The 14,439-nt window shown below is 52.5% G+C and overlaps 1 protein-coding gene across 6 annotated transcripts in view; it reads left to right on the top strand.

Moving 5' to 3' along the window:
- Nucleotides 1–14,439, top strand: part of COL27A1 (collagen type XXVII alpha 1 chain) — a 134,006-nt gene that overhangs the window by 13,584 nt on the left and 105,983 nt on the right. For all 6 annotated transcript variants that reach the window (XM_037495226.2, XM_037495228.2, XM_037495230.2 and 3 more), the window contains exons 4-5: nt 7,156–7,209; nt 11,193–11,246. In XM_037495226.2, coding sequence (XP_037351123.1) covers nt 7,156–7,209; nt 11,193–11,246 — 108 coding nt within the window. The remainder of the gene's footprint in view (nt 1–7,155; nt 7,210–11,192; nt 11,247–14,439) is intronic.

The raw sequence follows: 14,439 nt of genomic DNA on the forward strand, positions 1-14,439 counted from the left end.
CTTGGAGATGACCAACGTGTGGTTTCCTCCTTCCCAGGACTGGGTCTCCCTCTGGGCTCCATGTTTGAGGTTAGGCTCCCTACCATGTGGAGACAGTGGCAGACGGTGGGAATTCTGGGCCTTACAAACACATTTAATGAGTTTTAATAATCATTAGGAATAATATTTATTCAGCCTGTCTCCAAGGGGACCACGGGCCCGTTTTTATTATTACCATATTGTGGAACTTATGGAAATTGTATGCATTGCTTTGCAATTATGTCAACGTTCTGCTCAAGTCCATGTTCTGAAATTGGCAGGGCAGAGTTGGGAGCTGAGTTGGGAAAGGAGAAGGAAGTCTTCCCAGGCACCTGGTGCCTTGGGCCCCATCAGCTCGGCTTCCCAAACTGTGAGGGTGCTGGATTCACTGGCTGTGAGGTCAAAAGCGGGTGAATTGCCCCCCTCTGACAGGTTGATAAGATTCAGGGTCTCTACCCAGACCTCCTGGCACATCTCAAAGAGGAGGCCAGCCCTGCATCCCGAGGCTGTGTGCTGTGGAGGGAGAATGGCTGGATCCAGGCCAGCAAGACTGGAGCAGCAGTGGGTTTGAGGGGTGTAGAATCTGCCTTGGGGCCTGTTGTATGTCTGAGCCACAGACTTTGCCCCTGGGTTTGGTGATGTGTTTCAGCAGGGCGTGAGGCCTCCTGTCAGATCTCCTCCTCGAACTTGTTCCTCTCTTGTTCCCAGGATCAGAGAAGGCACTGGAGTCGACCTGTTTAGTGGACAGACACTTAGGAATCATTCAGCTCAATCCTTATCATTGCTCAGGGGAGGGGCATGGAGACTGTGCCCAGAGAGGGCCAAGACTTGCCTGAGGCCACACAACACATAGGAGGCAGAGCTGAAGTTTATGCTCTAGCTCCAGATGCTGACCAGCACATTCCATCCCACCCCCTTGAGTGTCCATTCTGAGACTCTATGACTCAGGATTCTGGGGGCTTCAGAGATGTGTCAGGCCCTGTCATTGACCTCAGAGGAAGAGCTCACAGGCAAAGAATCTTCTGTTTCTATACCCATCAAGTTTAGGAGCTACTGCCACATGTGCAGCTCCTTCTAGGGCCTCACAGGAGCTGGTTCAGGGGGGTAGGATGTGTGTGCCAACTCCTACTATACAGATGAAGGGGTGGGGGTTGGAGAGACAAATGTCTTGGCCAAGGGCACCCAGCACGTCCTTGCAGGATCCATGACTCTGCTTCTCTTGGATGAGACAAGAGGGGGTGGGCTTTGTCAATCTTCTGGGTAGCCTCCTGCCTCATGCCTCACACTGTCCCCTAATCCCACTCTCCCTGACCCCCCTCCTCATCTTGGAAACTAACCTCTCTCCAGTAGCAATCAAGAAGCCACTGGAAGCTTTGTCCACTCAGCTGTGTGGTAGATAGCAAGCCATTTACATTTCACCAGCTACCAGAAATAATATAATCTAGTGGCATCTTTAAGTGACAGACTTTTGTTCCTTCTGTCCTCTCTTATCTGCCCCGAGCCCTCATATCTATGCAGGATTTGAGCCCTTCAGGGATGAAGTTATGGTACAGGGGGTGCAGGGCTTAACTGTCCCTAGTCCTGGCTTCAAATCCTGCCTCCACCCCTTACCAGCTCTGTGACGCTGACTGTCCCTTAAGTTTCTGCAGAATGAAAGACAATACTCCACCTCTGCTTGGGAAGCAATTTGGGTGATCTCCAGGGCCACCTTTGAGATGGGGTTTGGTTGAGTGACTCTGGGGAACTTCTCTCCCTGGGGCTATGTCTCCTCACTGGGAAGAACTCCATCCATAAAAGTGACTGTGGGAGCTTGCAGAGCCTGAGAGGGGTGCAGTGGATGTGCAGGACCTGTTCCACCTGGGTCTCCAGGGGCATGAGGCAGACTGGCAGAGGTTGACACTGAGTTCTGGGCCCAGGCCTGCCAGGAGTTGTAGCCACCAAGCAAGGGAGCTCTGTGGAAGCCCCAGGAGCGGGGGCGGGGAAGGAGCATGGAAAAGTTGAGTTTGGCCCTGGGTGAGTTGGGGCGGGGATCCTGTGGTTCACAGAGGCTGCACAGAAGCTGCACAGAAGCCCCACACCCAGGAGGAGGCGAGTGAAGGCCTTATTTATTCAATATCAGGCCGCTGGCATTTGCACATGCTTGCACTTTTTGCAAGCGTCACCTCGGGGAGATCGGCTGAGGTCCTGGCCCACAGCAGACGCTCCATGACTATCTATGAAATGAATGAAGGAATTTGATTCTTACAGAAGGTTGGTTGTCCTGACTCCCAGGCCGGGCTCCTTGAGGTTATACAGATCTCTGCGGCTGATGGGGTCAGGAGGCCACGTGGAGTGTGCTTTTGCACACAGATTAGATTTGCAATGACCTGGATTTGAACTATTCCCTTATCCAGCCATTCTTTTATTCTTTCAACAAATGTTGATCAAATGCCTCTCTGGTGCCAGGTGCTGTGTGATCTTTGGCCAGTCACTTAGCCTCTCTGAACCTCAGTTTCTGCCTCTGCAAAATGGGAAGATGGTACCACCTACTTTCCAGGTTTTTATGTGAGATGAAAAACACGAAGCACCCAACACTAGAACCTGGGTCCCAGTAGATTGTTGTGATTGATGGTTGACTGGGAGTATTGTATTAAGAGAACTAGAAGGGGCTGGACACAGCCTGGTGTTTGCTTGGCAAGCTTTACTATGAAAATAGCTTTTCTCAGGGAAGCAAGTGAACTAACCTGGGGTCTGTCTAGCCCAGGAAACTGAACGGATGAACGACTCCTGATGAGTGTAGGGAGGAGGGGCTTCAAGGCAGTACATCCATTGTCCCTCATCCCTCTGCACTTATGTCTTCACTCAACATTCCTTGACTTTTTTCACTGGCTCATTTTTCCCTAGAAGCACCATCCCAGGGCATAGCTGGAGGGGTATCTCTTAGTGTCTCCAGGGTCTTCATACCATTGGTAGTTAGAAATTGGGACCAGATTTTGAGAAATTCACTCCTTATACCCCTATCCCTCAGCACGCTGGAATGAATTGCAGTGTATTCTGCTCTCCTTTAGTGAGTTGTGTGCCGGTGTCTGTGCGACAGCAAAGCAGTTTGCATGCTGTATCCAGTGGCTTCAGGCAGGAACAGGGTAAACTTAAACTCTGAGGAGAGTTTAAGCATGGGGCTATTTACAGAGAGCTGGGCAGCATCCTGGATACCAACGGAGGCTGGTGAAGCACACAAGGTCGACCTGTAGGGGAGGGAAAGATGTTGCCAGAATCATTTGAGAATTCAACAGTGAACAGGGATTTCCACAGGGACTGGGGCCAAAGAACAACAAACACAGCAGAGAGGACTCAGGGAGAGAAATAACCACCTACTCTCCCCTTCTGCTCTGCGTACCTTGCTGGATCATTCCCTCTGGCCAAGCCCAGCCCCAAGAAGCAGAGAGCAAGGCGCCTGGGGGTATAGCTCATAGAGGTCAGCTTCCCAGGGCCCCAAATGGATCTGAGGAGCAAATGGATCTGTGCACAGAAAATCACCCATGCACACACATGTTACATGCCCATTAAACAGCTAGATAAACTGAGGCCTGGAGGCATAAGGGGATGAAGTGACTTGCTCAAGTCTTCACTGATAAGTTCTGTCTCAGAAGGTCCTTTGCTACCACAGAGGCTGGGAATGGCCAGCACCTTTTGGACTGTTCTTGGAAATAATCATCAGCTCAATGGTTAGAGATGGGAGGGCCTTTGAGAGCCCCTGCCTCCCCCATCAGGCTACAGGCACTGAGCAGAAGGCCAGACACTGAAAGGTCATGGCTCAGGGTCACGGGGCAGGACTGGACTTGGGTCTCCCAGGCCTGTGAAACCTCTCCTTGCTGCTGCTGGGGGCCATGCCAGCCGGGACTTATTTCTTTCCACCAGGCTTGGCAGGCAGGCCCTTGCAGCTGGACACAAGGGTGGACTTGTTCCGTGAATGGGGTTCCCCTAGGTCTGGCTGTCGGAGGCCAGGACCCTTGGGGAAAGCCCAGAGCGGGGGCTGCTTGGTTGTTTCCATGGTTCCGTTTGCGTGAGCCCCAAGCCCAGGCCTCGCCCGCCTGCCCCAGGCAGGCCAGCAGCCCCCACCTCTGCCCACGCCCCCCTCGGCTCTGAGTCCTCTCAGAGGCCCTGTTGTTTGCAGCGTGAAGTGGAAAATCCCACCCCAAGCTCGTGAATCATCCCGGAGTCGCCCTCTCAGGCTGTGGGCCTTGGAAAAAAATGGCAGCATTTTTCCACTGCATGGAGAACAGGCAGGGTCTCGGATAGGGGAAGAGGGGGTAGGGGGTGCCTGCTAACAAAGTGAGCTCTGAGTAGGGGAGGGTCAGGCTTGTGACTGCAGTGGGGCAGCTGGCGGTCTGGGCCAGGTTGGGAGAGTGGAGGGCTGGCTGCCGTGTCTGGAGTTGGGCTGTGAGCCGCCATCTCCAAGCTGGGTCGTGGGTCCCAGCTGGCATGGAGTCTGCTCTGCAGATGTTGTGGATGAGGTCACACTGCAGCCTGGATGCCCCCATTTCTAGGGTAAAAGAAATGCCAAGAGGGAGTGTCCCAGCCTCCATACCATGGCCCTGCCAGCATCCCTGAGGGAAATGCTCCCTGCAGACGGTGTCCCTTCTTGGAGCCCTCAAAAGCCCTTTTCTCCTATGGGTGTTGGCCCTCTTCTCTGTGAGATGCATGATCTCACCTTTCCTCTCCCCCTGGATGACCTAGAGGAGGAAATCAGCACCACTCTCTGTAGACAAGGGACTTCCCGAGGTTGTGCACCTAGTCAGAACTCACCTGCCCAAGGTGGTGGGTGCGGAAGCTGCCCAGGATAGGAGAACAAGTCAAATTATCCTTGATTGGTTCAGACTCTGCCTGTTAGCTGTGTGGTCTTGGCCAAGTCACTTGACCTCTCTGATTTCGCATCTGTTAAAAGAGCTTGGTCATGATAAAGTTATCTGCTTAGCCTTAGCCCCCTGAATTTCCCTTTATTTCAGGATCCCCTGGAAGAATCAGGTTAAGGAGGGCCTTCTAAAGAGAATCTGCCATCTGGAGAGGGTGGCTTACCATTTTGAGTTGGGGAGTTTCTGGTGGTTTGCTTAACAGAAATAGCTACCTTTGGGGCATTAACTGTGTGGTAGGCTCCAGACTTCGGACTTTTTACCTGTCAGTTAGATGCTTTACCCTCAATTCACAGTGAAAGATGAAAGCTTGGAGACTGGAAATAGCTTGCCCAAAGCCACACAACTAGTAGTGGGCATGGCCAGGCCACCAGCATTACACTGGCCTCTACTGCTCCCTGAGGAGGAGGCTGCCCCCGAATCCTAGACCTGCAGACTTCTGAGTGGAAAAGACTGCCAGAGGTACCTGGAGGCTCAGAGGTATGGCCTCACTTGCCTGTGGCCACACAGCAGGCCCCCTCCCTCCACTCCTTACTCCTCATACTTTGCACTGACCCTGGGACCTTGGTACCTGTATCTGCCTGTCTGGATCTCTCTGCTGATTTTTATTCATGGACCAGCAAGCACGTGGTGTTCACAGGCCAGAACTATGAGCGGAGGCTACCCAGCGTGAGATCTGGATTAATTACCAGCCAGACCGTACTGGGTTTTCAACACCGATTTTAACTCTGGGCAGGAAACCTGGAATCTCATTGATGGTTATTTGAAACAAATGAATTCCCCAGGCTTCACACATCCTCGAAAGCCTGGCTTCCCTCGAAGGCTCCGTGTTTAGTTCTTCACATCAGGAACTTAGTTCCTCCTTCTTTAGTCCTTGGGGGCATCCCTTTGTAAAGGGAGTGCTGGAGACTGGGCTGAGGGACTTGAACAAAGCCTCCCACTAGTAAGTGGCAAAACCCAGATTTGAGCAAAGGTAAGCCCTGGCTGCCTGGCTGCCTCCCTTCCTGAATGACAGGAAGAGAAATGAGGCCAGGCAGGGGCCTCTTGAATGCCAGGCTGCAGGGTTAGGCCTTTCCCTTGTGGGACAAGGGGAGCCATTGAATGCTGTTGAGCAGGGGGGTGCCTAGGAGAGGTAAATGCAGCTGTGGAGAGGAGGACTGGAGAGGGGAGAAGGTGGAATTGGGGAGCCAGATGAGGGGGGTATTGTAGGGTCTGGGGGAGTTGTGATGAAGGTTGGACCAGGCTGGACCAAATCACTGGAAGGGAGGAGACATTTGAGTGGTGATCCTACTGGGTTCAGCGCCACACTGGTGCAATAAAGCGAGCCTAGCAATAAAGTGAGGTCACCCAAACCTTTTTGTTTCCAAGTACATATAAAAGTTAAATGTGCAATAGCATTATATCTAAAGAACAACATATACACATTGGTTTAAAAATAATTTGTTTCTAAAAAACCAAAAGTGAAGTGGGCACTTGCTGTTGGAAAAATGACCCCCATAGATCCACTCAGTGCAGGATCACACAAACCTCGCACTTGTGGAAAGCACAAGTGTTAAACACTAATCATCTCTCATTTCATCCTGGGATAATCCTATAAGGAGGAAATTACTGTCCCCATTTAGAGGCACAGGCTGGTAAGTGGCCACACTGGATTTGAAATCAGGCCTGTCTGATCCAAAAGCCTTTGCTTACACCCTTTATGCTGCATTGCCTCACCCTGGCACAAAGATGCTTGGTGTGACCTTGGAGAAGTCCCTCCTCTGTTCTGGCTCTGCAGAGCACTTGGCTGAGCTCTGAGTTGCTTGCTGTATTATCAAACATTTGGCTAGCCCTGGGGAGAAAGAGATGACTCATATCCCTTTAGTTTCTTTGAGAAGACCATGGTCTAGTGAAACAGGCTTTTAAGCAGACAATTCCCCAAGTAATATAGTGGGCTTGAAAGTAGAAGGAAAGAGGAAGTTGGATCAACTTAGTGGAGGGAATAGGGAAGGCTTCCTGGAGGAAATGACACTTTAACTAAGCAAGTTAGGTGAGTAGTGAAACATGATAACTTCAAAGACTAAGAAATGGCAGCTGCAAAGGCCTGACAACCTCCAAAGAGTGTGAGTTCTTCAGGTAGAGACCTCAGGGGACTCCTCATCTCAGCCATGAGGTTTCCATGCCCAGATCTCTGGTTTGTTGAATGACTGTTCAAACCCATTCTCTGCTGCCACCTGGCATTGATGCTGTCTTCTTGATCTCTCTTTAGGGTCCCCCTGGACTGCCTGGACTTCCTGGACCCCCTGGTTCGAGGGGGCCTCGGGTAAGTGATCACAGGTGATCCTTTGAAGATCTGGTTGGCTCTTTGACCTGTATCCACTGACCTTGAAGTCACAGCCCTGCTGTGTGTCCTCAGGCTGCTCCCTGCCCTTCTCTAGCATCCATTTTCCACTTTGTTCAGGGAAGTGGACTTAGGGTTCTGAGGATCCCTAAGAGCCACTGTGTGGACAGACATGGCATGGGGCAGCAGTGAGCACGTGCTGGGCCTCAGTTGTCCATGGTGGGTAGCTTGGCAGCTGGGGTGGGGTCAAGCTTCTGCAGAGCACATCCCCTGAGCTGATGGACTTTAGCATTTGTCCAAGAAAGCTGACCTGAGAGGACATGATCCTTGTATCCACATTCCCATCTCTGCAGGACAGTCTTGGAGCAGGGATGCCAACATACACATCTGGGCCAGCCATGCCAGGGAGGGGAGTGTGCTCCCCATGCTGAGAAGTTCAACCAGAGGCTGGAGGATAGCTTGGCAGGGTAGTGGTGGTTGATGTGAGCTAGCTGGAAGCTTGGAGATAACTCAGTGTTACGCCTGGCTTGTCACTTATGTTGCCTTAGTTGATACCCTCTCTTTCAGTACCCCAGCACCCCATGGGCCAGTATGAGCTTTCTTATTTTAGGGATGAGGAAGTGGGGCATCTAGGAAATGGCAGATCCAGGGCTAGAACTTGGGGGTCATCTGGAGGGAAGTCATCTGTCCTGCTCTAAAAGGACTCGGACCCATGGCACCTGGCATCTGTGCCCAGGCTGAATCAGCCTTTCCCACGCTGGGTGCCTGTCGAGACCCTGGCAGAGATAACTGCCTGAGGCATATTTTTAGCTCTGATCACAACAGATGGTTCTGGTTATGCAATTACTTGAGCCCTAGTTCCCTCCAGACCTGGCCCTGCACTCCCTGGACCTTGGGCTCTGGAATCTGCTCTCTGAAGCAGCATTTCCTTCTGGCTTCAGAGGCTCCGTGGTGCTGGGTAGAGCTGGGATTCCAGCTATGGGCACTGCTGGCCATGAGACCTTGCAGCCTGGGATCAGGATGAGACTTTTGGACCTAGCACTTTGGGGAGTCTGCCCGTGTCCCCAAATTTCCCCTGAGCCTTCCTGCCTCTGCAACTTGGCTCAGGATGCCCCCTCCACCCAGCATCACCTCCTTTCCAAACCTCTCCCCCATGCATAGCTCAGATCGAATGCTACCCCATTGTAGGTTGTAGGGGTTCCTGCAGCCATTCACCCATTCCCTCTGGAAGGCACAGATCTCTTCCTCACAGTTCTCGCTCATGGCTAAAACTCTGTTTGCTGAATTCCATATGCATGATCTTATTGTCTCCCCAGCCATGCTGAGAAATTGATTCCAATATTATCCTCATTTTACAGGCAAGGAAACTGAGGCTCAGAAGGGTTCAGTTACTTTGGATAAAGTCAAACATAAAGTAAATGCCAGAGCTGGGATTGGGCCCGGACAGTCTCACTCTGGAGCCTATGGTCGTAACTGTCCTTTGCTCATGTTTCTGTCTCTGTGACTGAGTTCCTCTGGTCAGAGGCAGGCCTTGGTTATTTCTCTCTCCTGTACAATGCCTGGCAGAGTACTCTGCCTGCAGCAGATGCTTGCAAATGGTTGCTGAAGAGATTTAGGCTGGGGGTTAGGAACGTTTCCACGCAGAAGCTGTGTGATCTGAAACAAGCCCTTTCCTTCTCTGGGCTTCTGTTTCCCCATCTATAACAGCCAGGATCATGGTAAGGCGTTTCCAAGGTTCCACCCAGCTCAGAAATTCCACGAGTGAGCAAATGACTCTCCTCACATCCTTCTAAGGCTCTCTGTGTTTCTGCCCCCCACCACACCCCTGCATCTTCATCCTGTTTCTAGACTAAAAATTCCATAGATCATAAAATTCCAAAGATAATAGAATGCTAAGATTAATCAATCCCAGTTCCTCTCTGCACAGATGGTGACTCTGGGCTCAGGGAAGGGCAGGGCTTTACCTGAGGACACCCTAAGCTTTGGGGCAGGTCCCATCCTACCACTACTCACTTCCCCAGTCCACTGAAGGAAGCTGGGGAATCCCTGGGTTCTCCCCCCACCCTACTTCCTGGGCTGCAGCATTTATAGAATCAGTCTGCTTGGCTCCCAGTCAACTATGTGCTTTATTCTCTGTAAGGCAGTGGCTGCAGAGGGGCAGAGAGGTGGGGGTGAGGGAGCAAGAAGCCCCCACTTCACTAGCTGCAGGTGGGGTACTCAGCCCCCCATCTTTGGGCTAGTTGGGGGCATGGCTAGGGAGAAGTGGCCACCTTGACCTTGTGCAGCCCATGTCTTGTTCTGGGGGTGCTGGGTATGAGAGGCTGCACCTCAAACACGCCCCATCCAACCTGTGCCCAGTTCAGGCTGCGCTCTGAGGTTAGACCCCAGGAGCATGGTGTGGGCTAAATATCAAGTCTTCCAGATTCTTTAGTGACCACTGGGTCCCAGTCATTCAGAAGACAGATGGGGAAAGAGGCTGGGGGTGGGGGCTCAGAACTGGGACTAGGTTACACTACCAGGCACACCCATGTGCCAGGAGACTGTTTGGCGGGATGTTGGGAGGGGTTGGAGACCTGATTATTTTAGAGGGAGGGTCACAAGTGACACTGTTATAAATTCCCCAGGCTGAGCGAACTAAACACACTGCTCCTTCTCCCTGTGTTCAGAGTAGGGGAGGGTTCCAGCCCAGGCATCGAGGAAGAGGGAGGTGCCTTGGTCGGAATGTGACAGGCTGCAGCTGGGAAGTTGGCCTCAGAGAGGGAGGAAGGAAGCAAGTTCATACACAGTTAGCCAGATGAGTCAAGAGGGGCCAGGACGAGGGCGATGATTCTGGAGGCTGGTGTGGAGGCCACTGCAGGACCACTCCAGGTGCCTCTGCCCAGCCCCACTGTTCCTGACTCTTCCTGCTGGACAAAGACACTCAGCAAGTTTGATTCTTGAGCCTTGTTTACCTGACTGGGCTGTAAACCCACAGCACAAGGCCCTTGCTAGAGAAAGTGGACATAGCAGGCCACAGCTATTGGAAGGGGATTCAGATATGTCCTGGGAGTATCCAGTGCCATGAATAAGCCTGGACATGGTGCCAACAGGCCTGGGCCCCATTCCTCACTTGGCCGGTGCTCTGCTGTGTGGCCTGGGCTCAGACTTTTTGACTCTCTGGGCCTGGTCTTCCCAGCTGCTGCTGATCCCTTAAGGACCCTGGAGACTCAGAGCTGACAGGAATTTGAGGAAGAGCTCTGGCTATGTGGTGTGGTGATGGGAGGGATGCACCTTGGTTCAGAAGAGTCCAGGTGCTCCCTTTATTGTGCTCTCTGTCCCAAAAGCACATACAGAAGGAAGTCCAGCTGGAGTTGGTTCCTCTAGAAGTTGGAAGTGTTCCTCGAGGCAGGAGGGGTCCTAGAATGTTCCTGGAGGAAGTGGCTTGACCTTGAAGGAGGAGTTGGATTTCAACTGGAGGGGTGGGTGGGAAAAGCATGCCAGGTGGTGGGAACAGCTGGCGTAAAGGTGATGAGGAAGTAGCTACAGACACAGAGGAAGCCAGCAAGCAGCCACTCGTGCCTTGAGCCCAAGGATGCCAGCCAAGGAAGGGCTGCTGGGGCCAGACTAGGGAATGTGGAAAGACAGGGAAAGTCAGAGGTGAGGGGTTGTTCTTTGAAGTCCCATTTCTGAGACTGAGGTCCAGTTCTTCCCTTAGCAGCTGGGTGACATCAGGTAGTTGTAAACCTCTGTGGGCACCAGCTTCCTCATCTTCAAAATAGGAATAACGATAGTAATTAGCTTGTGGGTTATAAGGCAAAGAGAAATGCCTGGAAAGTGCCTAATGCAGTACAGTGCTCGCCTGCATCAAGGAGGCCCTCCCTGGAAGCAGGTCACCTTGCCCATCCTACTAAGGTTAAGCTGGTGGGTGGAAGGGTCCTGCCAGGACCTCTAATTTCCCTCATCTCTTTGTTTCTTTTCTTACTCAGGGTCCTCCTGGCCCTTATGGAAATCCAGGCCTCCCAGGCCTTCCCGGAGCCAAAGTGAGTATTCGCTGTGGGGTCGGGAGATAAGGCCATGGAGGGAGTACTAGGGTTGAGGCCATACCTGAGGTGCTCCAGGGATCCAAACATTGTGGAGGGGGCACATCCAAGCCATGGGCACTCCCTAATTCCCACCCTCCAGTGCCAGTCCTGTGCTGGTGAGCTGTAGACACAGTGAGAAGTTGGGAGTTTAGCTTCTGGTTTCAGAGACAAGGGTAGCTAGGACCTAGAGTCCTCAAGGCAGCAGGAAGAAAGGTCATTTGCTGCTACAGAGAGCAAATGCAGGGCAATGCAAGGGCAGCTAGAAACTAGTGCCCTCAAGGGAGGGCCTTGAGTGTCCAACTGGGCACATGAAGTTTACTGGGTCTAAGGTGCACCCTGAGGGCCATGCCGAATTGCCATGGAATGACTGAGAAAGATCACTGGATGCCGTGTGGAGAATGGGCTGGGTGGGTCAGAGCAGAGGCAGGGATTCCTGGATGATACAGAGGAGAGATGAGGCTGTCCACCAGCTCAGGGGTATGAGGGAGGGGGTGCATTAGCATTGTGAGGAGGAATAAGGATGATGTTGCATTTGGGAACATTGTAGCCCAGCCAGGTAGAGATCATACATGATGGACACTTTATAACTCATGGGAGCTCTGAGCTAGAGATAGAGCCTGGGGAATTGACTAGCACAAAGATGCCACCTCCCCAAGGGAGCCTTCCTGGACTGTTCCGGTTAACTTTTACAGGAGACCAAAGAGACCAAAGTGGCTGGTGCTCTGTTGACTGCAGGGAACTGGAGCTCTGGAGCTCTGCTGTCCTTCCTGGAGCTCGGCCAGGGAACAGGCTTGTCCAGGGCAGCGCGTGCAGTGAGAAGTGAGCGCTCCAGAAAGCTTGCCGGGTCAGCAACGTTTAGGTCACCAGGAGAAGTCTTTTTTTTTTTTTAAAGATTTATTTATTCATTTATACAAGCACTGGGTACAGTCAGAAGTGCAGGAGGGTGAGAGAATTCACCAGAGCCAGAGCTGGGAACAGAACAGGCAGACCGATGAAGTATACTGCTGAGGGGAGCAGCGGGCAGCAGTAGAGGTCTGCGCGCCATGTGGGACCCTCGCCTGGTGGACGGGATTGAACCTGCTACAGGCAGCTTCGCAACCCAGCACTCAACCGCTGTGCCACCGGGAAGGCCCAAGAAGTCTTGAGGAAATGCTGGGGAAAAAGGAGAGGAAGGAAGATGCAAGTTCAGGGAAGCCAAGAGCACAGCAACTGTGTGGAAGGAATGGGGGGCAGTCTGGGAAGGGTCCCTGGTTGGAGGCTACCCAGCCCTGCCTGTGCTCTGTGGGTGAATCCAGTGAAGAGCATACTTGGATTTTGTTTGGCCTGGGCCCAGGGTCATTCTTTGCTAACCCAACTGCAAAGGTCAAGTGGCTTAAAGAAAGCTATTAACTGACTGGCCACAGGCCAGGTCTAACTCCTGGACAGAACTCCAGCCTATCAGCTCATATGAGAGCTGGGACAAAGGTTGCACACAGGTAGCCCTGGATATAAGGACACACAGCATCAGAGTGCTGGCTGGCTCAGGCGTCTCCCAAGATGCAAGCCCCCAGCCTCAGGCCCTGTAGGTCTGTGACTCTTGCAGCCAGCGCTGGGCTGGAGTCCTTTCTTAGAAGGGGAGGGTTGGAGGCCTCAGGTCCCTTGGTCAGCAGCTGCAGAGGGGTTTTAACAAAGCAAGCACTGGTGATGATAACACCCTTTTGTGTGCTAGGAACTCTGCACATGCTTTATATAGCTTGTCTCACTTGACTTCCCCAGCAGAGATACTGTACCCATTTATGGATGGGAAATGGGAAATTGTCCGCTAAGGGGAAACTGAGGCTTAAGCAGATTAAGACACTGTCTAGGAAATGGCAGCAGGACCTTCCCACATGAAAGAGTAGCCAAGAGAGTGTAATTCTTTTGGAGAAGTTGGGAGTTTAGCTTCTGGTTTCAGAGACAAGGGTAGCTTGTCTTTGTGGGGAGACCTCAGAGCTCCAAAGCCCAGGGGTACAAGATGCTGAGGATACTCAGGGTTTTGAATGGCTAGGTTTGCTCAGAAGCATGCCCATCTTGACCTGCTCTGGGGTGGTCTGGTCTCTCGTGCTCCAAGACTGACCCCCTACTCTGACAGCGATGCTCCTTAGCTCCTCCCCTTGGCTGGTCCTGGGCCCCTTTCCATCCCCCAGGCCCACAGAAATCCCAGACTGGCCTGCGCTCCATCATGCCTACAGATATGCCCAGGCAGGCGGAGGTCTGCCAGCTGCTTCTTCCATTTCGAGATGCACTCTGTGGGTGGGGAGTGAGGCTGGTACTAGAGGTTGAGTCTTCCTGTCATCACGTGGAGCTGGGACCTGTGGATTCAGGCCCTTGTGGACAAGCATCCAGCCTGCTTCTGTGCATAACAGAGAAGGGTGTAGGTTCTAGAAAACACCCCAGAATGGGAAGTTGTTTCTCCCATTAGCACTTGCACAAAGCACCAAAGGGGAAAAGCATGCTCATTGCCAAGATACTTGGCCCTGAGCCCAAGGGTGAGTGGAAGTGGCCCAGGGACAGGCCAGTTGGGTGGGAGGTCCTAGTCTACTGGATTTGGGCCCTCATTGGTGGCATGGCCAGACCGGGGCTAATGCAGGGGCTCTTCCTGGGTAGAATGCCTGATTTGGCTGAGATTGTATGAAAATCCTTTGAATCTGTATGAATGTCTGTGATTCTTGGGACAGAGTTCTCACTATTTACTATGATCCCCTTTGGGTCTGGAAGGTGACTGGGTGGGGTCATAGGACTGGCTCTCTGGGCCCTGTGCTAGCTCCTCTTCCTTATGATGTTGGTGTCCAGAGCTGCCTCTGGGACCACCCAGCCACTTGACCCCCTCCAGTCAAAAAACACCTACTATGTGCTGCTAATAGAGAAATCAGCCAGGCTCTGGTAGCAGGGAGCCTGCCCTTTGTCTGGATCAGGCACTACAGTCAATCCTTCAGTGTACATTTATCAAGCCCTCAGGGGCTACTGATGTCTCCTTGTGGGATGGGGACTGGAGGGTGAAAGACAGGTGGGTTGAGGAAGCTCAAGAAGGGGAGAAAGAGCAAAGGTCCTTCATTTCTTGAGGTCACCAAGGGCCTGGGTGACTAGCCCAGGTCACCCGCAGTCACAGGCAGTGACAGGGCTGTATTCCGAG

This window comes from Talpa occidentalis, unplaced genomic scaffold, assembly GCF_014898055.3.
Source record: "Talpa occidentalis isolate TD23 unplaced genomic scaffold, MPIMG_talOcc4v2.1 talOcc4.7, whole genome shotgun sequence".
NCBI classification, from domain to species: Eukaryota; Metazoa; Chordata; class Mammalia; order Eulipotyphla; family Talpidae; genus Talpa; species Talpa occidentalis.